The sequence below is a fragment of the Montipora capricornis genome, chromosome 3 (genome assembly GCF_036669925.1).
Source record: "Montipora capricornis isolate CH-2021 chromosome 3, ASM3666992v2, whole genome shotgun sequence".
Taxonomy (NCBI): Eukaryota; Metazoa; Cnidaria; class Anthozoa; order Scleractinia; family Acroporidae; genus Montipora; species Montipora capricornis.
In genome coordinates, this window is record NC_090885.1 from 46,833,189 (window position 1) to 46,859,674 (window position 26,486).

General features: G+C 38.7%; 1 protein-coding gene across 4 annotated transcripts in view; it reads right to left on the reverse strand.

Moving 5' to 3' along the window:
- The window catches only part of LOC138043289 (centrosomal protein of 83 kDa-like), a 229,491-nt gene that overhangs the window by 11,252 nt on the left and 191,753 nt on the right, over positions 1 to 26,486 (reverse strand). For 2 of the 4 annotated variants that reach the window (XM_068889483.1, XM_068889484.1), the window contains 5 exons: positions 22,889 to 22,952; positions 20,361 to 20,472; positions 14,494 to 14,594; positions 13,024 to 13,072; positions 12,516 to 12,629 (listed from right to left, as the gene is read on the reverse strand). In XM_068889483.1, the coding sequence (XP_068745584.1) occupies positions 12,516 to 12,629; positions 13,024 to 13,072; positions 14,494 to 14,594; positions 20,361 to 20,472; positions 22,889 to 22,952 (440 nt within the window). Of the gene's footprint in view, positions 1 to 12,515; positions 12,630 to 13,023; positions 13,073 to 14,449; positions 14,595 to 20,360; positions 20,473 to 22,888; positions 22,953 to 26,486 lie in introns of those variants that run through there. The other 2 variants (XR_011131224.1, XM_068889485.1) reach the window with 2 other exon arrangements.

Below are 26,486 nucleotides of genomic sequence, written 5' to 3' on the forward strand. Positions count from 1 at the left end.
GGAAAGTATTATATATATCTATGCAAAACAACTAAAATATACAGTATTACAAATATATATTATATATTACATGTCATTAGAAATTTAAACAGCAAAAATGAAAATAGGCGAAAGTGACTACACAAAGATACGGCCCTGGATTTCCCTCTTAAAATCTGTAAATGCACTCATACGGATAGTCAGGCAGTGTATTCCATAGCTTAGATGAGAAGTAAGAAAACGAATTAAGGCCATAACTAGTTGTTCTAGGTTTTCTAAGTGACAGTATCTTATTACCACGAATATTATAAGAAGAGGACCGAAATGAAAACATATCTTACATATAAGCCGGAAAATGAGTAAAAAACAGGCTCTTATATAACAATATAAGGAATTTCTGAACGCGCTTATTGCATAAGGAATTAGTGTTGACCCTAGTGAGAAGGCTATCATATGGAGACAAGTAATCCCGAAGTATAAGTCTAAGTATTCTCTTATTTAGCACCTCCAGCTTATCCATATTTCGCGCCCCACAAAAATGCCAAACTGAAAATACGGTAAAATGTGCGCATTGTAAATCTTAAGTAAGGTGTCCCTGGGTATGACTTTTCGAAAGTGCAGCATAACATTAAATTGATCATTGATCCTTTTGCATAAATTGGATATGTGACTAGAAAAATCGAGCTTATTATCTATTTCTATTCCAAAAATCTCTAATGTGTCCTTTACTGGGAAGGAAAAACTATAGTCCGTATCACCAAGGACTAGACCCTGGTGCTTGCTCTCGCTAACAAATATTCCATTTTCATGGTACCAGTGATTGGCCACCTTAATATTATGAGATACGCATGCAAATCGTTGGTAGTTGCTTACAAACAGCTTTGTAAAAATTTTTTTGCATTATTTTGTAAATATACTGCTAGACAACCAATGGCCCCTTGAAATTTGTTAAATATGAGCAAACTTTCCAAATTTTGTTTAGGTCTTCAGTCATGCTTTTAGGTATATAATAGCCCGTTCAACGTGGATTCTAACAGCAGCTATCTGCCTTGTTTCATCTTCTTCATCAGGATCAAGTTGATCCTTGCATCGCATGAAGGGAGAAATATTGAGGGACACCTTCTTTGGTACAAGCAAATCCTGAATTTCAAATCCCCTGTCAGCCATCACTGAATCGTGTGACTCCAACATATCCAAAATACCAGAGGCAATGACAATTTTCTAGTCACTCACATGCCCCCCGTAAAAATCTAAAGTCACTGCAGAATGATCTACTCCATCGTTATCTTCTTGTAAAAGCACAGCACCAGGAGCAACATCACTTGCGTCTACAGCTAACTTGAACAGGGCATTGAAATCAGGAGCAGCCAACACTGGGGCGCTGTTAAGTAACGCTTTTAGTTCTTGAAATGCTTTTTGACACGTGTCGTACCACACAAACTTTTCTCTCTTGTTTAGTAATCGAGTCAGAAGTTCGGTGACTGCAGATAAATTTGGGCAGAACTTACTTTAATATCCTGCCATTCCGAGAAAACGCATTAGTTTCATATTTTCTGGTCGCGGGAATTCAGAAATAGCACTGATCTTGGCATCGACTGGTTTCACTTCCCCTTGTCCAACCACGTGCCCCAAGAAAGTTACTTGCGCTTGGGCAAATTCACTCTTGGCGAGGTTGATCGTGAGCTTTGCTTCAGTTAGTCTCTCAAAAAACTCTCGAATGATTTGCAAATGTTCCTCCCAGGTATCACTGTAGATAATAACATCATTGATGTACGCTTCGCATCCGTGAAGGCCAGCAATAACTTTGTTTACGAGGCGCGGAAAGTGGCTGGCGACTTTTGCAAACCAAAAGGCATAACCTTGTATTGGTACAGTCCATCCGGGGTTACAAAAGCTGAAATCTCTTTTGCTCGATCAGTGAGATTGAGTTAGGAAAACCAAACAACCGAGAATGGTCTTTGCCTTGATATTTCTTAAGGGTATCGCTTCGGGAAGCCTGGTAGATGCACACATGATTGTCAGCAGGCATTGGTTTCCAGATTTTGTCTTCGGTAGTGGACCAATGCAATCAACAATAATATGGCTGAAGGGCTCCTTGATTGCTGCAATTGGCTGTAGTGGTACCTTTGGTATGGTTTCATTTGGCTTCCTCACTACTTGACAAGCTTGATATGATCTGCACAACTCAGCTACATCTTTCCTCAAATTTGGCCAATAAAAATGTCTCAAAATTCTTTGTTGGGTCTTGTTGACGCCCATGTGACAAGCCAAGGGGGTTTCATGTGCCATGCTAAGAATTTCTGGTCTGTAAACGTTCGGCACAACTATCTGGTAATGACAGCCCACTCATCGTTAGCTGGAACATCCAGTGGTCTCCATTTTCTCATCATCATCACTTCTTTTTTTTGTGAAGAAACAAACGGGATTCTGTGAAACTTTATTTTCATTAACTGCCCTCTGGAATAATGGCGAGATCTCTGGGTCTCTATGTTGCTCAGCTATGAGGTGTGATCTAGAATTCAGTTCAGCATTCTTCCTCAAACTGCTGATATCATCATCATCGTCATCATCTTCTAATGACTTTGTTTCCGACAAATTCTTTGGGACGGCTTCGCCGAAAACTTGACTGATGAAGGTATCTGCTATGTCAACATCTTTATCTTCATCACTTAATTTCTTCTTGCTCATAGCACGGGTTACAGCACACGCAGGATACAAATTGGAATTTCTTTCTCTACTGGGTTAGGCAGCTGCTCTACACAAAGCACGTTAGTTACAATAGGATTGATGACCACTTTGTCTCCAGCCAAATCATTTCCGAGAAAAAGTTGAACTCTCTCAAAAGGTAACGAGGACCCAAGTCCCACGTTAACAGGACCAGACACCAGATCTGATGAAAAATACACAGTGTGCAGTGGAACTGGCGAGTATTCTAACGAGTTTAGTCCTTTAATGAGAACACTTGCTCCAGTAGATGACTTCTCAGAAAAGGGCAAGGTTTCTGCCAATAACAGAGACTGTGAAGCTCCAGTATCTGGAAGAATTTTAACAGCAACTGCGTCAGACAAATCACTGGAGAGCGACACTGAACCTTCATGAATAAAGGGCTCAAACATCTCCATAACAGGTCTTGGAGTAGGACTGACGCTTTGCAAGAGGTTTCCTCTTTAGGAAATCCGATTTTTGAATCTTCTCTAGCCACAGCAATAAAAGCAGCAATAAAACCAGTAGGCTTGGAATCTGTGTGACCTTGTTGTCTTCTCGTTTTCAACTTTTCAGGACATTCTGACATCTCTGGCCCTCTCTCCTGCAGTAATAACACGTTATCAACTTGAAAGGTTTTCTTGCCCCCGCCGGCTTGTTCTGGATAAATGATGTGGAACTGGGGCACGAACTATTACCATATGTCTGCCTTTGGTTTGGGTTCTCCTTCTGAGGGTTTCTCAACGTGGTTGGCAAGTTCTGACCGCGGGGAGTAAAGAAATTGCTGGGTTTTTCCTCAAAGACAACCTTGTATAATCGTCGGCCAACCATGCGGCTTCTTCCAGCGTTTTGGCTTTTTGCTCATTCATTAATGTGCGAACATCACTGTGAATGCACCTCTTAAACTCTTCACTTAAAATTACTTGCCTCAATCTATCATGATCTTTATCTACTTTCTGTGAAGAACACCAACGATCAAATAACTGTTCCTTAGTTCTAGCAAATTCTACATAAGTTTGATTACTTATTCTTATACAGTTTCTGAACTTTTGACGGTAAGCTTCAGGAACTAATTCGTACCCCTTAAGAATAAGCTCTTTAACAGTATCGTAACTTGAAGCTTACTCTACAGTTAACTGGGTGTAAATTTCTCGAGCCTTACCTAATAACACACTCTGTAATAACATTGCCCAGTACTCCTTAGGCCACTTAAGACTTTCTCAAGTGAAGGTCTTGATTTCATATCCGCAGTTCATATATGATTCATTTCATATACCATTGCATCATTGATTCATTCCTCACGGGACCATTAGAACCCACAAATGACCAGCTCCCAACGTCAGTGGCTTCATAGCTCAGTTGGTTAGAGCGTCACACCGGAATCGCAAGGTCACGGGTTCAAACCCCGTTGAAGTCCTAAATTTTTCAGGCTTCTCTACAGAAGTGAGCGAATGTGAGAATGATATATACACATGAGAAATAAGATGTTGATAGAACCCACTGGGAACTCGGAAAAAATCCGAGCCCCAGATGGGATTTTACCCAATTGTAAAATTTGTGTTCATAACTGCGAAGATCATAGCTTCACTTGATTTCATATCCACAGTTCATATATGATTCATTTCATATACCATTTCATCATTAAGACTTTCTGTTACTTTTTCAAAATGTAGAAAGTATTTATCTACATCTGTTTCTTGAAAAGGAGGAACTATCTTAATATATTTAGTTACTTCAAGTTACCACTAGATCGAACCACTAACAGAATGATTTGATCCCCATGAAACCCCTAATTCTAGCTTTTTCATTTCTAATTCATGTTCTAAATGCTGTTGCTCCAGCTTTTCTTGTCGCTCATGTTCTTCTTTTTCACGTTCAAACTGTTGCTTTTGTTCCCTTTCCTGCCTTTGCTTTTCTTCCATCTCAAGCCTTTCTTGCATTTCTAATTTCTTAAACTCCAATTGTAGCTGTAGTTTCTTTAACTCTGAATCAGATGTTTTAAATGTTTCTAAAACCGTCTCTTAGAGAACTTGTACACTCGCTAAATGTTTAACAATGATATCTTGAATCTGGTGTTTTCGAATTGCTTTCTTAACCTCTAACTTTAAATGTTTCGCTAATGAGATAGGCTCATCCTTTTTAAGTCATAAAACGTGTCCTCGCAATGTTCTGACATGAACTTCTCTGAACTTCTCTCTTTGACATCAAAATCTTAAAACTTGCCTTAGGATTACTGAATACAATAATACTCTCAAGGTAAACGCTTAAATTCGCTTTACTTAAATTCAACTTCCGGACAGGCCCCAAATTTCTGTTACGGTAACTAATTACTGGCAGAAAGATCATAACCTCGCTATTTCCACGAAACGCAATTTATTTAATTGTAAACAACGGGAGACAACTTAACTCGAGCTAGCGACGACTCTTAGTACAATCTCAGTACAATTAACTGAATACTTCTCTACGCTTATCTGACCACAAGCAAAGTACTGTCCTTCTCTTTGACGAAATCTCCTGAAGACTTCTTTCACAGTATCGCATCCCATGGAAACCAATTTGACAACAGAATGTCAGAATCACAAGCGATGGGGAAATCCCTTCACTTGTTCACTTGGAAGTCACCAACAGGGAACGAAGTGCCGAATCCCTTCACTTGTCACTTGTCACACAATATCACTTGGAAATCACAAACAGGGAACAAAGTCCCGAATCACAACCACAACCCACTGACTAGAAAGCCGCATATATAAGTATCCAAAGAGAGTCTAGAAGTTTCCAAAAGTAACTATTTACAGTTATTACAATAAACTATTTTTAAACTTACGAGTCACAGATAATTTTGAAATTGATGAGTCACAATTTTAGAAAATTCTCGAAACAACACATTGCGTGACATTGACCTTCACGAACTTTCCAGAATATTGCAATCCTTGTAAGAGTAGTCATATTTGAAACTTTCAGGTATTGTTTGATTAAAAGTCTCCCTGGTAGCCCATACAGGTAACTGATTCAATCTTGAAAATAGAAGGTCAACCCATGTCACAAATATCCTTGACACTTCAGATGTGCTTATCTTAAACTGGTCGGCTAGAACTTTCTTTGGGACATTTGCCCTCAGTCTTGAGAGTGTCAAGAAAAGTTCGTCAACTGGAATTGTCGACCACTTTTTGCCACGCTTCTTAAGGTCTTGAAGTTGAAAGTTACAGTTGTTGGACCCCAATAGTTAAGCCGCGAGCATGCACAACAATGAGCATCAAGGAAATCAAATAGAGCTTTGAACTGTAAATAATTATGAAGACCTGTGTAAAACTGTATATCACTGTCCAATAAAGCAAAACGCTCGACTCCAAACCTTTCCATCGTTATCTTTTGTTCTAGCTGTTGCTTCTTATGTTTTTACTACATCCAGTCTGTCCAGGTCGTTCAATGTTTCGATTTCCGATCCTTCCTTCCTTTGTCTTCATTAGATTCCTCCTCGTCGACTCCATTAATTCCGTTGTTTTGGGTCAATCCCATCACAGTATCTTGTATTGTGGCATCTTTACGCCTTATCAGAGGTCTTCTTGCTTTTCGTTTAGGTTTCTGATGTGACGTCTTCAAAGGGAAAACCGTGGGTACAGCGTTTTGTTAAGACTTTTTGCCTCCTAGGAAATGAGCACTACATACACGGTGGCCCGTCGTCGGTGAAAAATTCGTTCTAGAAATGTTAAGAAGCCATGTCCTTCTTAATTTCGGGTCCTTTGGAAACACATAAAAGGAAAATTGGCCTTTTTTTTTTTTGAATCGATAAAACACCCCAGAACACAACAAGTATAACCACCGAAAAGCCATTTCCATACGGTTTTCTTTACTACAACTATTACAAGCCTTTGCGCATGTGACGTCATAGTGAAAATGGCCTATTATAAACTTTCATTGATGAATAGGTGCCTCTGTGGAAATTGCGAAAAGATGTGGCGAGAAAAAGAAAATATTTGCTGCAGGGAGATTGAGGAGATTCAAAGAAAAAATTTGGAGGCCAGGGTGTTTCAGGCAGCTTGGCTTCAGTATAAACAACACTATGGGACCTCTGCATATGAGGGTACTGATCGTTGAAAGAGTAGGCATGTAGCCTACAGGCAATTAGTTTGGTGGTGCTGGGGAGTTCTAGACAAGGAAATCAAAGTTCCTCTGCCTTCTTGTGCAGATAACTAACTGCATCAGAGCTCACTTCCAAGAGCCTGGAAGGTCTGAAGATGATATGGTGTTTTCAGGATTTAGATATGCAGATGAGAAGCAACAAAGAAACTAAACTTTATTTTTATAGAGCGTTTTGAGTCACATGACTAGCCACCATATTGGATTAAAAAAAAAAAAGAAAAAATTGCATAAAATAGAAATAAATACGTTGAATTTCATATTATTTAAGTTTGAAAAGTGTTGTCAAAAATTCACAACTGCCTCACACATTTCCCCCTTCCCAATTCGGTGGGGACCTGTAAATTTCTGGGGATGGGATGGAAAACACGAGTTAGGAGAATTCCCGGCCGAATTAGTAGTCACATTGAAACCAAAAAAAATTACGCAAATTAATTACTTCTGTGGTTCCATTGCGGTATACTGTACCCAAGGTTGTGTATTTGATGGTTGGTGACAATTCGTTCATGCTCAGCTTTCCATTCATTATTAAATTTTACTTGTTGGAACTTACCGACAGCTGCAACTAATCTCACAAAAATAGTTTTCCACGTAGTCTAGTCTACGTTAATCGGTTTAACATTAATTACCAGTAACCACATGTCCTCTCAGGGGACCATTTTTCTGTCTTCTCTTTGGATCAGCGGCCTTCTCATTTCCCAAGTCCATCGTGCACACAAGGTAACCTCTGAGAGTCTTCTGAATTGGGTTGTAACTTAAGCTTCAGCTATTAAAGGCTAGTCTAAACTTCCACATATCACGTCTCGCATGACAATAAAAAAAACTCACATACATTGATCCGTTTTGCGCAATCACTCATTTGTATTCACTGTGTTTATTTGGGCTTTTATTAGTTAACATTATTCATATTCAAAATATTTGACTTCCTTGTTTAAATGTTACACCTTGCCGGCTTAAAGACACAGTAAAAAGTTCATCTCTTCAATCAATAGCCCCATCTACACAATTATCAAAGCTCATCGGCTTGCTTATTTGTCGGCGCGCATAGTGCTAGAACATTTCAGAATGTACAACTTAGATCTTCGTTGATGTAAAGAAATTAATGGTCTAAGCAATCTGTGCTTTACTGCCGTTATATTTTGATAGCAAACAAGTACTATGGCGCTACGTATGTTACCATGTTTACATTTATCTTTTTACAAGTGGGTCGATTCATTTAATCCGTGGTTGACACATGCGATCAAAGGTAAATAATGAACGTGTCTTGTGCTTCATCGCTGCTATGTTTTATTTGACGGCAGCCAACTTTTTTGCGACTTGTTCGCGATGCAAACCGAGGGATTTGATGAGCGCTTACCATTTGAATGAAATTTTCGGTGAGAATGTTTCCACAAATGGTACTGCACTTTCTCTACTTAGAAAAAGAAAAGGGGAATGTGCTGCTCCATCATTTGCCAGAAAAACGGGTTGTTCCGGTTGAAAAACAACTGAAACGGTCTATTTTCCTGGCACTTGTAATTGTGGACAAATGGTACAGAAATTTCCGGGCATTCCGGTCAAAGCGAGGAAAAGGGAATACTTCGAAAGCTATTACCTTTTTTCCGAAAACATTCCACCGGGATGAACTGTTCCATTTGAATTCTCCCCGGAATTACCGAAAATTCCATTCAAATGGTAAGCGCTCGATAACTGCTCCACTTCCTACACCCTTATGACGTAATGACCACACGTGACATCAACGCAAAACGCTTTTGAAGTCAAACGTTTGTCAAAAAGTGAGTATTTGTACTAAGGACTACTCAAATCAACGATAAAGAAATCTACTAATTTTTCAGTCAGTTGCCCTTTAAAATTGTTGGTTACTGTTTGCAAGGCTTGTTGTTTACTGCTGTCAGCTCAGGGGTGTTTGATCTGTTTGATCACTGTAAACTGTATACAGTTATGACGATTAATTTTGTTCATTATACAGAAGTATAATTATTTCTATGTTCACTATATTCAGAGAGCCTAGAGTGCCTCATTCCACGTGCGCCATCATGGTTGCTGGTTTTCCTTTTTTTCGCTCTTCAGTATTTTATTATTATTATTATTTGCGTTTCTGAGGCATTTTCACTCTAACTTTTTATCAAGATCGACACCTAATAACGTTATCCTCATGGAGGAACAGGGTTTGTCTTATGGTTGACTTAACAATCTGTGTTGATGTTTCTCCGAATCCGTGCCCTGGCTTTCAAAATGGATCAAGAATATCTGACAACTATGAAAGTTGTGTACGACCTGACTTGATACGCATGGCTACTCACATTGGTGATTGCAACAACAAGCTTAATTCTTCAAGAGGACAACTGGTATCACTGAAAAAATATGCAACTGCTTTTCTTCCATCTCAAGTGATAACAAGTTTGAAACAGGAAGGACTTCTTCGCACTCGTGGAGTGCGTAGTGGAAATTTAGTGCGACTGAAAAGACTGAGAAAACTGTGGCATATGTGGCAGAGTATTTCTGCTATTACTCGCCCTAGAAGATCTAAATATGATAAAGTTAACAAGATATCTAAGCCTAGTCTCACTCTTCCTAAAATTATTCCGAGCTGCATGCTTATCAATGCCCGCTGCTTGGTGAAACCAGACGCTTTGGTGGTACTATACACTGAATTGCACACCCACAAGATCGATCTCTGTTTTGTCTCTGAAACCTGGCTCAATAGCAACGTCGCTCTGAGTTTGATATGCCGTGATGGATATCTTATCGTAAGGAAAGATCGCTGTGATTTGCGAACAGATGGGGAAGTTGCTATCTTTTGCAGGAACGACTGGAAGATCAAACGCCTGGATCTCCAAAATGATTTGGAACGTTTATGGTTTTAAATTATTACTGTTAATTCCGAATATCATGTAGCTGTTGTTTACCACCACCCAAATCCCCCAAATGTGGAATTATTGGACCATCTATCTGATAGCTGTGAACAGATCCTCTCATCTAAACCTAACGACAGAATCATAATTGCAGGTTACATCAACCAGTTGACGGTACAGGATCTTATGAGCCAACACAACCTTGCGCAGATGGTACGAAAAATCACAAGAGGCGATAGAGTGTTAGACTAACTGCCCACACATTTGTAAACCACCCGTTGTGTGCAGTCAGACCACTTAGACATTATGGTCACTCGTCGCGTTGCTGCTAGACCTGACAGGTCGTTTGTGTATTTTAGAGATGTTAGGGAGCAGCGGAAGATTCAAATGGAGCATAAGCTGGAAGCGTGCATTTGGAGTAATGTACTGTCTTGTGATGATATCACCGAAGTGACTCACCTATTGGAAAACACCCTCAAAGAGATATTCAAGGAATGCTTCCCTCTGATAAAAGTTAAACTGTCTTCACGAGACCCCCCTTATATGTCGCCACTGGTTAAGCACCTGTGTACCATCAGAAATAGGAACATCAAGAGATATGGCGAGGTGAATGCTGACCTACCAGCAAGGATAAATGACCTCATCCGCTACAACCAAGTTCAGGCTGTTCGAAATGAAAATAGAAAACATGGAACTGGGACTAAGGATTGGTGGAATACTGCAAACAAAATCACTGGCAGAGAGTCTAAAGCATTAAACATCAGCTCTGTTATCCACCCTGACGACATAAACCTGTTCTTTCAAAGAATTAACACTAATACGCAGTACATAGTCCCGGAGCTATTACCTATTCCGGAAGGAATCGCATCCCCAATCTTGACATCCTTACTGTTAGAAGGTTTATGACTCGTTTGAAGCAACAGCTCCTGGTCCAGATGGATTTCCCTACTGGCTGTGGAGAGATTTTGCACACCATCTTGCTCCAGTTATCACTAAGCTTTTTAACTCTTCACTCAGACAGCAGTCAGTTCCTCTTCCATGGAAGCTTGCAAACATATCACCAATTCCCAAAAAATCTCCATTGTACCCGTTAGAAGGAACTCTGACACGGTGCAGGCAGAAGTTAAGAATCTTGATAAATGGGCAGCCAAAAACAGGATGTCTTTGAATTTGTCAAAAACGTGGGAAACGCTACTGGGTTGTAGGACTACTAAGCCTGCTCTTCCTCCAGTGCCTGGGATTTGCGGGAAAGAGTAGCTGAAACTTTTAGGAATCACTATCCACAAAGATCCTTGTAATTGGGATCTTCATGTTGACAGCCTTCTTTCCAGAGCTGCTAGTCGTCTGTATATTCTTAGGATATGCAAGAATTACGGTTACTCCAAAGATCAGCTTAGTAAACTCTTCGACTCTTTGATAATGTCATTATTCCTGTATGCATTAGAGGTTTGGGCCTCCGCTTATCAACGCAAATATTTAGACCGGATTGACACTTTTTTTCAGTTTGGCGAGCCTATCGTTTCGGCTACACTAATAAGATCTTTTTTGATATCTGATGTAATTACCAGTAGGGACAGTGATCTTTAACAGAATAATAAGTGACACTGGTCATGTATTGTATAACTTGCTCCCTCCCAAACGTTATAGGGTCCTTAGGGAAAGGGATCATCACTCTATCTATCTATCTATCTATCTATCTATCTATCTATCTATCTATCAATCAATCAATCAATCAATCAATCAATCAATCAATCTATCTATCAATCAATCAATCAATCAATCAATCTATCAATCTATCTATCTATCTATCTATCTATCTAGCTCTCTATCTATCTATCTATCTATCTATACTGCTTTCTGGGTTTAGAAACGGGAGCTCCGCTTTTAGGCTTGGCTAAATCTATATATTAGATTTTTCTTAAACCCGTTTTTTAAGCATGCTAAACAACAAAATTAGTAAACACTATTTCTAATGAAAGGCTCCTGTGATGAACTGGTATAGAATTAGCGAGGGCTCCTTAGAGCTACCTCCTGGTAAATAATACATAAAATCAGCATGAGGGAAGTTTTTACCGTAATTATTGCATCGGGGTGAGAGCCCATGAATACCAAGGAGCAAAGGAAACTTTTGTTCCGCAAGCAGTCCAATGCCTAAACCTACCAGTCCAAGTGGACAAGAGCCTATAAAAGCCATTGTCAAGAAATGCAATTGTTTCCACTGAGAACTATGAACATTTATGTAGTGGAAATTGGTGATTTATTTCTTGTTATAAGTTGTACAGGTAACATGGCTACCCTCTCCCTCCAGAAGTGTCAGGAACCTGAAGAAGTTTATAATTTTATCCTTCTAGTTTTCACTGCAATGTTTGCAGTTTTTTTTTTTTTGAGCCAATGGTACGTGTGCACTTAATTCATACCCATTACCCACACAGAAAAAGGTAACCATGCACCATGAATTGGTGGATGTTTTATATTGATGTGTGTTTAAATTCAGTTTGGGGTGGTGTTAATTCAGTACCCGAGAAACAATGTATGCCGGCTATAATAACTGTAATTTCTCATGCTATCCGTTTTGTTTAACATTTTTTGAACGATAACCGAAGTAACTTTTGTTATTTGATTGCTTATGAATTACCTACTAATTGATCAAAATAAATCAGAGTTGGCGCACTGCAAAAGCCATCGCCTCCAATTTCGTAAAATCTCAAAAGTGCTCTACCTGTTCTTCTCAATTCTTCACTAATTATCCTCGAAGAACAGCAAATGTAATCCATAACAAATTCGAGAGTTTATAAAACAAAAGTTTGAGTGTAAACAATAATTTATTAGGCAAAGAGGTACCTTTTCTAAGGACGTATCAAATGGTATTGGCGAGCTTGAAGTTGGAAAGGGTGTGAATCCTACACTCTGACCAGAATCCAGTACACTCTTAAAACGGTTCTGTCTTTTCCTAACCTACAAAAAGGAAGAAAAACCTGTTAATTTAGTCATCCATGGGTAATGGTATTTTACAATGCCTGGAAAAATGTCTGCAAGCAACATCAAATCACTTTCCTTCGTGAGAAACAAGAAGGCCCACAACCTTAAATAAATATCAACCACAAGATTGTCCAATGTTCAATAACAATGGAAACATATACTGTATATTTTTAATGCAATCCAGTACCTGTAACAGCATACGAATTACACACAACCCAGTGGATATGTTATTGTTACTGGATCCCATGCAAATGGATCGAGATTGTTCGAAGGAAATGCAAAATTCCCTCAACGATTACAATGAAACAATTCTCTACAATGCTTCGATGTCCAAAAAAACTACAAATATAACACCAGGCACGAGGCTCACTTTTTCAAGCTGTCTCCTCATCTTTGCATTCTCCAGTTCCAAATGCTTTCTGCAAATCCACATTTAAATCACCTCTTAGCAAAAACACATGAGACCTAGACCCTATTCATAAATGGCTGCCATCCACAAGTACTCTTTTGTCTTGTGCTAATAAACCAAGAGGCCTCATTTTCAAACAGTTTCTCTTGAATCACAAAAGCTAACAATTACAACTGTTCCTTGCATACTTTCTTCAGTAAGTGCCAAAAGTTATACTTTCTTAACAAAAGGTACTTTTTTCCACACTTAATATTAGGATTATAACATGACCTTCACCTTAATGCAAGCTGTAATTGAGAAAAGAAACATTAGTTATGATATAAATTATTCCTTTACCTACCTCAGGACGATCATTGACTTGAAACTTAAATGCTTACTACAGACTTATGGGTCAGAGAAAGAAGCAAAGAGAATATAATTACTCAGCAAGCAGAGGCCTTGGAACTACTACATGTTTCATGGGTGTAGATATAGAGAAATTAAGGAGGAAAACTATTTTTGCACCTTTAAAGAGACACATGGTGCTTACCATTTAGCCAAATAATCCGGATGGAATGATTGTTGCATAAAGTAAGCCATTTCCCGAATTTATCAACCAACTGGATGAGAATGGCGCTTACCATTACCACCCGGCGTTCCATCCCGCATATTTACTCGATCTTGTGAGAAAGGGCTTGGAAATGGAGCGATTCTCGCAAGTGGTAAGGGAATTCCCGAATTCCGTTCCGAAAGGAAATAGTGGACTACCCCTGGAGGTTGTCCACAATTTCCAAAAAGATTTTCCGGAAAATTGCTTTTCCATTTGACCTCAAACCGAAATTTCTGGATCTTGTGGCTAAGTGGTAAGCACCCACAGATGTGTGAATGAACAGTTCCTCCTGACTAGAACTATTGGTCGAACAGTTTCCTCTGGTCACTTCAATGACAAGTGGATTTTTCACAACGTTAAGTACGCACAATGCACTTAAAACTGTAATAAGTTAGCTTAATAGTGTTTATCTGTAAGGCTTGTATGAAGGACGGTGCCTACTATTGTAATTGCGCACACGTTCTGCGAATCTCAAGATACTCGCATTTCCTATCGATGATGCTAACTAATACAGGGATATCTTTGCGCAGTTTAAAATTATGCACGGAAAGTAGATCTTAGTAAGTTCTATTGGTATCCAAAAAGAAAATTGGGGGCAGCCATGCATTTTCCAGTGATAATTAAGCTTCAGTTTGAGAAATAATGCCATACATGGCTATGTATTTAAAGCTTTTTACAAATATTGTTCGTGAATTATATTTGAAAAATGCATGGTTACCCCCAATTTTCTCTTTCGATTTCAATAACACTTGTTAAGATCTAAATTTCCTGCATAATCATAAACCAAGGAAAATATACCTTTGAATTAGTAGGCACCGTCCTTAATCCCTGTTAAAACGTACTGCATGGAATCACGTTCTAGTCTCATCTGTTGCTCTTTTGCTTCTAAAACCTGTAACTTGTCCTGTAGCTGTTTTTTTTCTTGCCTATTTTTCCTCGATTTCTGTAACACAAAACAAAATCCCTTTGGTACTTAAACAACGCAGCTGATGGATTTTTGCAAGCGATGAAGCCACGTGTGAAAATCTCGCCTGCCACATTTGTTGAAATTTCTGAATGCTGGCCACTTTTGCCACCTTGGTTAACCGGCCAATCAGAGAGAGGGTTGCAGTTTGACCCTTATCAGAAGAAAAATAAAGACGCAAATGGGAAAATAAAAGAAATCTTGCGAGTAATTCGATAGAATTCATAGAACGTGGATGTAAAGGAAAATATATCAAAGTAAAACATGACAACAAAGCCTGCAAACGGAAGATGAAAGGCGAAGGAAAAAGGCTCAAACGACTATAGTACAGAGTAGGTTGTGTGGCTGTAATCTAAAGTAAATATTTGACGAGTTCAAAAAAATTCCACTGTAAATTTTTTTAAGCTATCTGGTTTTGCAGGGAACATTGTTCATGTATTGGCTTAAATGTTAAAAAGCCAGCATCATCACCCAGATGATTACGTAAGGGCTGTGCCAAAAGGTTGACAGGATAAGATACTGCGGATCTGAAGTATAAGATAGCCCATGTTATACTAATAATAAGTGGGACTTTAGGAACAGTACATAAAAGCCTAACAGACTCGTTCGAAAGAATGCATATGGCAAAGCAGCTTGGCAACTTGCAGAAAGCTTGTCTCTTGCGATTGGCAAGGAGCCTGTCATACATAATGAGGCACTCTGCTTAATTTCTGGATTGGACAAAGGAGGATTTCGATAGAAGGAGTAGTTAGTAACCATGAATAATGGATTATACCCACGAAACAACGAAGATACGTTGAATGTACCAAGGAAGGAGTGATCAGAGGAAACTAGGAAGGATTCATTACAGGTAATTAGGCCTGGAAAGGAAATCTTAAAGAATAAGCAGACTACCTCCATGGGCAGTCTACAGGACAAAGAAAAGATAATGAAAAGAGATGGTTTTGGTTAAAAGACGGTGGTTTATCAAACGAAAAAGAGCAGCTCAAGAACAGGCACTAAGGACGAAATACTAAAGGCATCAAGAGAGAAATCGCAAACTGGGAGGGAAAGTAGAATGTGTGGAAAATCTGATGAAAATGTTATCCATTTATAAAGTGAACAGTTAAAACCAGCATGACAATACAAGAAGGCTAAATTTGAAAAAAAGGAATATTTATTAAAGTACTAGTGAGAAAAAATTTTGTCTTTTTCTTTTTTTTTTCTGCTTTGTGTGACCTTTGAAGACCAATAATTACGCATGCCAAATTTGAGTCCAAAATTCCAAATGAAAGTGCCCTTTTTTGACACATGTTTTTTGTGAACGAGTGTCCACCATTACTCAAACCAAATTATAATATTGTCCAAGTAAGATCCCAGGTATGAAACTTTGGTTTTATAAAACAGGTTGATAAAGGTCGAATTATCACCGTGAAAGATTTGGAAAGCTGACCTTTCGATTCGTCTGAGCGAATGGAGGAATTGTTGGCGTTGTTGGTTTTAGATGAGGGTGTGGAGGAGCTTTGCCATTGGTGGAAATATGGTAACATGGATTTGTGAATAAATTAACGGAATGAGAGGCGTTCATTGATTCCGTAAGGATAGAGTGTCCCTAGTTGAAAGATGACTTTTTTTTTTAGATTTTTGCGCCTTTCTGTGTTCCCGTGGTGTAAGGATAGGCCGCAAATTGCCATGTTGTGGTGGGAGTGATTAGGAAGATTAGAATGGTGTGCAACTGGTTTTGACGCATCTGTGTCATTTTTTCCTACATCTCGTAGGTGTTCGCGAAAGCAGTCCGCCAATCTTCTTCCTGTTTCGCCTATGTAGATCTTCTTATACAGTGTGGAGTTTATGCAATAGATGACATTTGCGGATATGCATGTAAAATAGTCAGTGATTTTAACGCATCGATTCGGTCCTGAGATCTTAACCATGTTAGAAATAGAAGTGTCTTCATTCTGTGACGTTTGTAGTGTGGTATCGCAATCGACTTCTTGGGCACAACGTTTGCCTGTGGTGACAGCGGAGGCAGGGTAGCCACGTTTTTTGAAACGTATAAAATATGTATAATATGTTGGGAAGACAATCTAGTGAAACAAGATTGTACACAGAAAGAGAGAATTGTGGCAGTGTACTAACATGTATGTTACAAATATACAAGGAGACAAAAGTTCGAGCAGTATGAGACATGACTAGATCAGACAGCAGATGGATTGAACAGGCATAAAAAAGAATTTACTTCAGACATAAAAAGATGCAAAGGAAACCATGGTGGAGTTTGGGAAGACGCTGGAATTCACTAGATAGATGGGAATTTGAGGAATAATTGCTAAAAGCTAAAAATGTCATAAGACAGGAGAAGCATATAAAGTAAAAAAATACCTCAAGAAAGAGATGCAAAGCGGAACAAAAAAAAATGCAAGAATCAGAGATGCCGCATGTGGCTGCAGATGAGAGTGAAAAAGATGGAGAAGAGGGTTAAAACAAGAGTCTAGAAAGTAGCGGGAGGTTTACCATGCCAAAACAGGTAATGCAGATTGCCTGGAGAACACCAAGACACAGTACATGTATATAATAACTTTAATAACTTTATTATTTATACAGCGCAAAAATTCATTTACATGTGATCTAATGCGCTTTACATAATCATAAAGAAATACTTAAATGAACATGAGTATAAATTACTTACTTGTAGATATAAAATTAAATTTAAATACAATAGCCTAAGATATATGTAAAAAGAACTTGAAATTAATGAAAGCTATCCTAACTAATAATATGAATATGCTATATAGATAAAAATAAATCATATTATTATACATCAGACTCACTGTGAAAAATCTGATTGGTCGAGAGCATTCAATCAATTCACAATAGCTTGTGAACTTGACATGATAAATGAATATCTGCTGCAGATAATACATTTATCATGTCAAGTTCAACGTCTGCCTGGTTACTAAGCCCCTTGGAGTGTTCTCCTCAGAAACAAAATGGCTTCGCTTCTTTTTCTGAGGATGAATTATGTGAATAATGTATAATAAAACAATTACTGAATTCGGTTTTCGCATGATATCATGAATTATCGAAACCTTGTGTCTGTGTTATCTGCCGAAGCCAAGGGCTGAGGCAGATAACACAGACCTCGGTTTTGATAATTCATGATATCATGCTCAACCTCAGCCAATAATTGTTTAATAACCGACGTTCATTATTATGTCTTAAGTAATTTCCTAAATTTATTGATCGATGATTCAGGTCTTACGTTTCGTGGAGGAGTATTCCACAAAGAAGGAGCTGCCACCTCGAACGCTCTGTCTCCAGATTTCCGTTTAGTTATAGCCTTTACAGTTTCGAGGAGACGTCCATCGCTGTTTTATCGTAAGTTGTAACTGGACTGTTTTCTAAGTTGGACTAAGTCACAAATATAAAATGGGGCATTGCCCTCTAGAGCTTTAAAAGTAATTAAGATAATTTTAAACATCATTCTATATTTAACTGGCAGCCAATGCAACTGATAAAGAACAGGCGAAATTTGTGAGAAACGTGACACATTTGAAACTAACCTAGCGGCTGCATTTTGAACACGTTGAAGCTTATTGATATGAATATTTGGGAGGCCATAGAGTAAACTATTAGAGTAGTCTAATCCACTGATAACTAACGCTTGAACGAGCGTCTTAGTGGCATCTTCAGTTAGATATTCTCTAATTCTTCTAATATCATGTAAAGAGTAAAAAGCTAAACCACCTGTTTTAGTAATAAGGTTACAAAAATTAAAATTGCAATCAAACAAGACGCCTAGATTTCTGGCCTCAGTCACTGATTCAAATCTGTCGCTGTCGACAAGCAGTGTATTTCTATTTATTTTACGAAGTTGCTGTCGAGTCCCAATTATCATAAATTCAGTCTTAGACTCATTTAACTTAAGTTTGTCCGTAATCATCCAAGCTCGTACAGCTCGAACACAACGTTCCATTGCATTCCATGCCTCCGTTTCATTCGTGGATCCATCTGGTCTAAATGACGAGTACAGTTTCGTATTGTCAGCATAAACATAGGCGTGTGGGAGGTAGTTCTGGATGATGTTAAATAACTTGCCAGCATATATGGAGAAGAGAAGGGGTCCCAAACAGGACCCCTGAGGGAGCCTAAATGGTAGATGCTGTTTTTCCGATAGACCATCTGGTTTCATTGCAACACGTTGATAAAGATTGTGTAGATAAGATGATATCCATTGAAGTGCATACCTTGTTATTCCATATGTTGTTTCCAGACGATGCAATAAAGCAGAGTGATCCACGATATCAAATGCGGCACTTAAGTCTAACATTACTCGTAACGAAACATGTTGTTTGTTCATACTAAGAAGAATATCGTTAGTGACGCGTAGAAGGGCGGTCTCCGTGCTATGAAACTTTCTGTATGCTGATTGAAGAGCAGGAAACAAGTTGTTGCTGTTTATGTGACTATAAATCTGATCAAAAACTGCTCTTTCTGTAATTTTTGACAGAAATTGAAGGTTACTGATTGTTCTGGAGGAACTAGTCTTTGATCTAATGGACTGATATAATTAGTGTCAATCTCCTCGCGTATAATCTCAATCTTTCGAAGGAAAAATCTGTTAATGTCATTACAAAGTACAGTCTTATCTAGATGGTCTGGAAATACCAAGCTTACTATATCACTTACTAGCAGGGCGTAAGTTGTTAGCATCAAAAGGATTCTGATATGATACTGATCAACAAAGAGGCAATAAAGTAAGAGAGATGGGCAAAAGGCTTGACAGCCTACAGATGACCATACTTAACAATTGAAGATAGTCATGTACAGCATACTGTCATATGTCACGCCTTCAATAGTGCAAAATCCACAAAAAGAAACGAGGAAAAACAAACAAAGTGTCGACAACCTACAATTGAAACAAGTGAAAGAAGAAAAGAATACAAAGTCTGAGTTGTACCGATAATATTTGGATATCAAGGTGGTCAAGTTGAGAATGTGTTTAAAGAGACTGATAAGATATTTGATGCAAACAAAAGAAAGCAGCATAAGCAGTACAGCGATGCAGGAGACAGTGCTAATGGACAGTGAAGCTATACTGAGAAGTATATTGTCAGGGCTAGTGGAAAGAAGATGTGAGAAAGAATGATAACAGTTTGAGGCTCTAACTTTGTCTCTTCCATTGTTAGTAAAGCGGATATTTTAGCCCCCTGGGCTACATGTCTACCCTGATTTTACCACCTATATGTATCATCTGTTGCCCTTGTTCTGAGACAGGGCCACAAATCTTGGGCAATGGTTCTGTCACAAGTATTTACCACCAAACTGGATATTTTACCATTAGCACATTGTTTAATTCCAATTGATTATTTTGAAGACATGAAGGAAAGCATTCCCTCCATCTTTCATTGTTCCAAGGAGATTGAGTCAATTGGTAATTTTTTTGGTTGTGAGTGCCAAATTTGTAACTTGGATCCGTCCTTCCAATTCGACCCACCATAAATCTGATAATTGTTCATAGCAGCTTTGTGAAGTTGCTCTTTATCGTAACCATTTGTCTTGCGGTTGTACCTCTTCACCTGATATTTATCTGTTGTCCTTCACATAAAAGGCTTGCAGTGAAACTAAAGTGCTAACATACAGTTCATTTCCCATCAAACCAATATTGTTACTGTCGATTGTGAATTCAAGCCACATGTCAGTTATATTTTCCCAGTACAAACGCCCCCACATACACCTCCTTAATTTAAAATAAGGACCTATCACCTTTTTATTCTCTTGGTCACATTTTTGGCTATTTTTTTCATGCTCGCTTATCTTTCCTTTTAAGTCTCTTATTTCGATTTGTAATCTCTCCTTTTCTTCTTTCCACTCTTGGCTGCAAGAAGCAAACATAACAATGAAGTGAATGGAGGCTGGGGACAGCTATTCTTAGAGTTACTTTCATAGAGTTATCTCGTAGAGTTAGAGTTAAGTTTCCAAAATCCTGAATTCAAGATTTTGGCAGTCGTTAACTCTAACTCGAAGTCATAACTCTGCTGAAATAACTCTATTGATAGTTAACCTGATTAAGCCTTTTGTAATAAATAAAATATTCTATGTATGGTATATTTTAACTGAATGATAGCTAATACGACCCATAATTAACATTAAATTCAACCACATTGCCATTGATATTTTAATGTAGTGTAATGAGAGAAAAACGAGCACAACTGGGGTTCTCTTGGTCTCTATGTAATAGTCATATAAGCTGCTGCTTTCCGAACTTCCCGATATCGAAATTGGACTTAGAGTGCTCTTCGCATAGTTGTTGAGTACTTTTTTATAGCTCGTGTCCCATCGCTGTTGAAAAGCCTAAAACTCACTGTCTCAGAGGACATTAAGCATGGTGAGGCAAATTTTATTATAATTTTTTTTTGCAAAAGAAATGCACAATGGTGAACTTGTTCTAAGTGAATTCGCAAGGAAAAAGTAATTGGAGGACCTTTAGAGGCAAAGCCTTTCCTGATCAACTGCTCATCTAAAAGGTATGGAGACCAACTTTGTTCAGTGTCGATCAAGGGTACAAAGCTCTGTCCGGCCGTTCATGATTCTTTATGAGAACATCAACAAAATTGGATCTTTTTCAACTTCAAACAGAGATCGTACTTCATAACAGTAAGCATAACTTATCATGTTTACACTCAGCAACAGGACCCTTTTCTGAGTAGTTGTTGAACATTTGTTGTCAGTGCGAGCAACTGTGAACAAAACATTGTGGAAGCAAAGACAGTTACGAATGCAATGTTGAGCAGGTCCAATAATGGGAAACCGAGGATCCATTGCCAAATGGAGTTGATGAAGGACGGGCCATGGGGCATTGCAAGTGGAGATGAAGCTGCCCCTGCTTAGACCCATGCCAAGAAATTTGTTATTCGACAGGACAAGGCCCATGCCATCACTGTACTCTCTGTGTATATTTCATTGTTGTACTTCCTCTGGGAACCAGAGGATGCCGAAACAATGTGGAAAAAGCCAGAAGACTAGTTTAACAAACAACTTGCGATTGACTCAAGATATGTTGGTGACAGTATTGCATGTCAATGATAAAATGATATATGAAATGGATCATATATGAACTGCGGATATGAAATCAAGTGAAGCTATGATCCTCGCAGTTATGAAATCAATTTTTGCGAGGTCACGGGCTCAAACCCCGTTGAAGTCCTGAATTTTTCAGGCTTCTTTACACAATTGCAAAAATTGCGTTCATGAATGCGAGGATCATAGCTTCACTTGATTTCATATCTGCAGTTCATATATGGTCCATTTCATACATCATTTCATTGTTGATTCATTCCTCACGGGAACATTGGAACCCACAAATGACCAGCTCCCAATGTCAGTGGCTTCATAGCTCAGTTGGTTAGCGCGTTGCACCGGTATCGCGAGGTCACGGGTTCAAACTCCATTGACGTCCTGAAATTTTCAGGCTTCCTTACGCAATTGCAAAAATTGCGTTCATAACTGCGAGGATCATAGCTTCAATTCAGTATTGCATGTATTGTCTTTTCTCAGAGCCCAAACATTATACTATCTAAGTGTGCTAGACGTCATGTTAATCGTTAAACATTTTCGTTATCAACACCTAGCTATGGACTGCCAGGCTGAATAGTCACATTTCCAGTTTTGCATATGTTGCCTATCATCAAAATCTTCCTTGTCTGTCATTTCCTGCCTTGTGATATATGTAAAAGGATTTACGCTGTATGACTAACAATCACCGCTTCTCGTAAGTAACCAGAAACATAAGTCAGTCCTATTTGATATAATTAGTGACTGCACTAGTACAGTCGAAGCACCAGTGTGTTGGGTGCTGATATCGTGAGGTCGGCTTTGACCGCATCTGCTAAGGACGCTACGTTATCAGTTGATGTTATTATATAGAGTTCAGTATTGCCAAATTATTATGCATTGCCAGCTGTTAGCACTGCAGAACTTCGAAAAGGAGCTCTGAATAGTATTCTGGGGTCAGAGTAATTCAACAGTTGTATCAGTGGTAGACATTCTTCGAGAGGGGCCACCCAAGAAAAAGAATAGAACCACCTACTGGGAGTACATTACAAGGACATTTCCACACCGCTCCCACCGAGTGTAGGTGAACTGTGAAAGAAGGATATCAATCAAAGGGACAAAAGAGGTTGTGTGTCCCACTGTAGTCCCAGTGAAAGTGGACTTTAACCATAGATTGTTATCACAAGTGTGTAAGCTGTAAGAAAGTCTTGACACCTACTGAATATTGTTTTAATTCATACTTAGCCTGTTCAAGCTTTGAATGACTTTCATCTTCTTGTCTCTGCAAATCTGATCTTGCAATTCCTGTCAATAAATACAATAATCATTTTAGCTAAAACCTAAATATTTATATCATACTTATTAAAAGAACTAGTAATTCATAATGGGAAAACAAAAGACATGTTTTGTTAATCAATATCTGTATATCGATCTGATGCATATTTCTCTTCATTTACATAACGTTTCTTTCGATTTTCCCTTGTTAAAATGTCTGGAATCACCAAAAATACCTAGTGTCCATTAACATTTAAATGCTGACTTTTAAGGTCATATACAATATTTGCGGCAGATCTGTATCACCTTTACCAATCTCTCACCTTTGTCTTAAGTTTGTAAATGTAATACAGATGTGGACTGCATCCTCCGGAAAATTTACACATGAACACAGAATTCCAATACACCCAGCCAACATCCAGTTTAAAATGAAGGATTCTGACACGTTCTTCATTTTAAACAGGACGTTATTTCTGTAAAAATTTATATTGAAACATGGAGAGTTTGACTCCCTTCGTAGCCAAAAAAGGTAAAGTATACATTCTCTGCCGTTCATGAATATCAAAGCCATATTCCAGCGGGTTTTTCTCTGCAATTGAGAAGCGTGAGAATTCTGGGGGTTAATTGAGAGTTTGTAGCTCATCTTACATGTAAGATCATCGACCACAGAAAGGTTAATTGTAGTTACTTCTTGTCGTTGTTTTAAATTATATTTCCAGATGTTTGGTGCTGCTGAGAGGAGACTTGCTAATTTTGATAAATCTACACTTTCAAACGATCGAGAACGTTTTCCTTGTCTCCTTCTTAGATCTTGCCAGTGCGGAATCATGTCCTTGTAGAAAGTCGGTAATGTTTGAGAAAATTGAAACACATCACTCCTTTGTACCTGGAGGCAATTCATCTTAATTTTTATCGATAACTACTAAATATTATATAGCAAAATTGACAACCTGTCAATTACATCTGGCTGGGTTTGCGGTGCTCCAAGATCACACATAGTTTGTATGGCGGCAGCCGTGGGCGCCTTCACATGCATTCGGTCCGATGCCGTTGAGCCGGTTGATCCTCAAAAAAGCGTAGCGGTCAACTAAAGCACATTTACATTTGCATTTACAGCTTTCATTTAGCCGTTGTTGATTCATATCTTCGACTTCAGGTAAGGGTAGAAATTTCTGAGCACTCTATTCTAGGATAAAAATTTGTCATTTAGCCTCAATTTTTCATAATAGATTTGAATAGATTTCTGTCTTACTTCAAGCCCCCATTAGATCTTTTTTTTTTACAGACTGTAACGGTTAAGATTATTAACGAATGAAATGACTCATATATTGCACTGTGGATATGAAATAGAGTGAAGCTATGATCCTCGCAGTTATGAATGCAATTTAAGCAACTGCTCACAGCAGCAAAATTCAGGATTTTAAAAGGATTTGAACCTGTGACCTCCGCGGTTCAATATATGATTGATTTCACGGGAATATTAGAACCCACAAATGACCAGCTCCCAAAGTCAATGGCTTCATAGTTCAGTTGGTTGGAGCGTCCCAAAAGCATTGCGAGATCACAGATTCAAACCCCATTGAAGTCCTGAATTTTTTAGGGCTTCTTTACGCAATTGCTAAAAATGCGTTCATAACTTCTTTGTAATGAACTTGGGAACAAAGTTCTATTCTTTATTTTATCTTGTAATTAATGCTGTCAATCATATTACCTTTACCAATAACGTCTTTGATGATTCCACATGGTTGCATGTAATATGTTTTAGCAATTTTTAGTTAGTACCCTAGCTCCTGGAAGCACCACGAGTTTTTCTCTCATTTAAAGTTTGGTTACCCTTTACTATTTAGAGTACAAGCGAGAACTGATGTGTAAGTACAGTTTTGCTATTACCTTCTACATCCTACTCTATGGATATTTAGTTTTGTTAGTCTTTTTCTCAGAGTTTAGAACTGCTAAGTAGCGTGCATGCCACAACGCCCTAATCTGTTGCCAGTAATTGTTCCGGTTTTGGTTGTTCTATGAAGAACTTGGTTAAGTGCTACATCCTAGTTGAGTTCATATGTTTAGTACAAGAAAGGGTTACGTTTTGACAAACGTTGGCCGTGTTGCACTTTATATTTCAACAGACTTAACTGATCAGAACGTAATGAGAAGTGCTTTGTTTTGTAGCCCATATGAACCATGTGAGAGTTAGCCCTACTAATGGAATGGGCCCACACAAGGACAGAGAAAAACTCTGACCAGGGTGGCAATTGAACCCACGACCTTTGGGTTAGATCAGTGCTGCTCTACCGACTGAGCTACGAGGTGAGACGAGAGCAGGCTGTGGGAACTGAAGATGTTAAAGTCACGGCAATGAACATGTACAAGTACAAGGAAGTGTTATGTTTTTACAAAAGTGCTACACAGCAACAATTGTAAAAACGTAAAGCACTCCCACACACTAAACTTTATCTCTGCAAGTTGTTTGGCATGTGACATTTTCGGCCCTTCAACAGTTGTCGTGAAATTGGTATAACAGTAAAACATCGCTATGCAACTCTGAGCCAGTCATTGGTAAATAAGACGTGAAAAGGACCATTATAAGAACAAAGAAACAATTTGAGTGAACAATGAGTGTTGTGTCGGCGCCAGGAGAATTCGCCCCTGCTAATGACAAGATTGGTGGGAGGCGTGGTGGCCACATGGTTAGACTGCTTGACTCCGGATTGAGTGGTACGGGTTCCGGTCCTGGCCGGGGACACTGTGTTGTGTTCTTGGGCAAAACACTTTAATCTCAAGGTGCCTCTCTCTACCCAGGTGTATCAATGGGTACTGGCAAAACGCTGGGGTAACCCTGTGATGGACTAGCATCCCATCCAGGGGGTAGAAATACTCCTAGTCACTTCATGCTACGGAAACCGGAGGTAAGCGCCGGCCTGATGGGCCTTCTGGCTCCTTTACTTTATGACAAGACGAACATTGTTAATCCAAAAAAAAAACTTTAGTCACGAAATCAGAATACTAGTATGTTTCACCTCACCCAAAACAGCTTTCTGGAAAGTGAACAGAAAGAAAAATAGAGAAAGTGCCTTCAGAAAATTAAAGAAAAAATTTGGTCACATTAAAACACTGTGCGAAGGCCCGGAAGCCAACTTGGGAGGCTATAGAAGCCAAACGGAATAAACTGGACTCCCTAAACGAAGAATTTAACGAAGCTCACTATGCATATGAAGAAATGCTAGACACACTTGTCCAAAAAGAGGAATCATACCAATGGTTTGATGTTAGGGATCCGGAGTTCCTAGAAAAACAAATGAAAATTTGCGAACGTATACAATGGATTGAAAGAAGTTCTCATGGCTCAGAAACGAGCATTACATCTCGCCATACCTCGAAGACAAGTTCCGGAAAAGGCAACATGTTATGCAAGTCTTTGCAGCATTCCTTATCGCTTCCTAAAGCAGACGCATCTGCCAAAGTCGCCAAAGCTAAAATTGAAATAGACTATTTTAGAAAAGGAAACGGAGTTAAAATAACTCCAACTTGAAAAACAGTGTGCACGAGCAAAAGCAGAAGAAAACG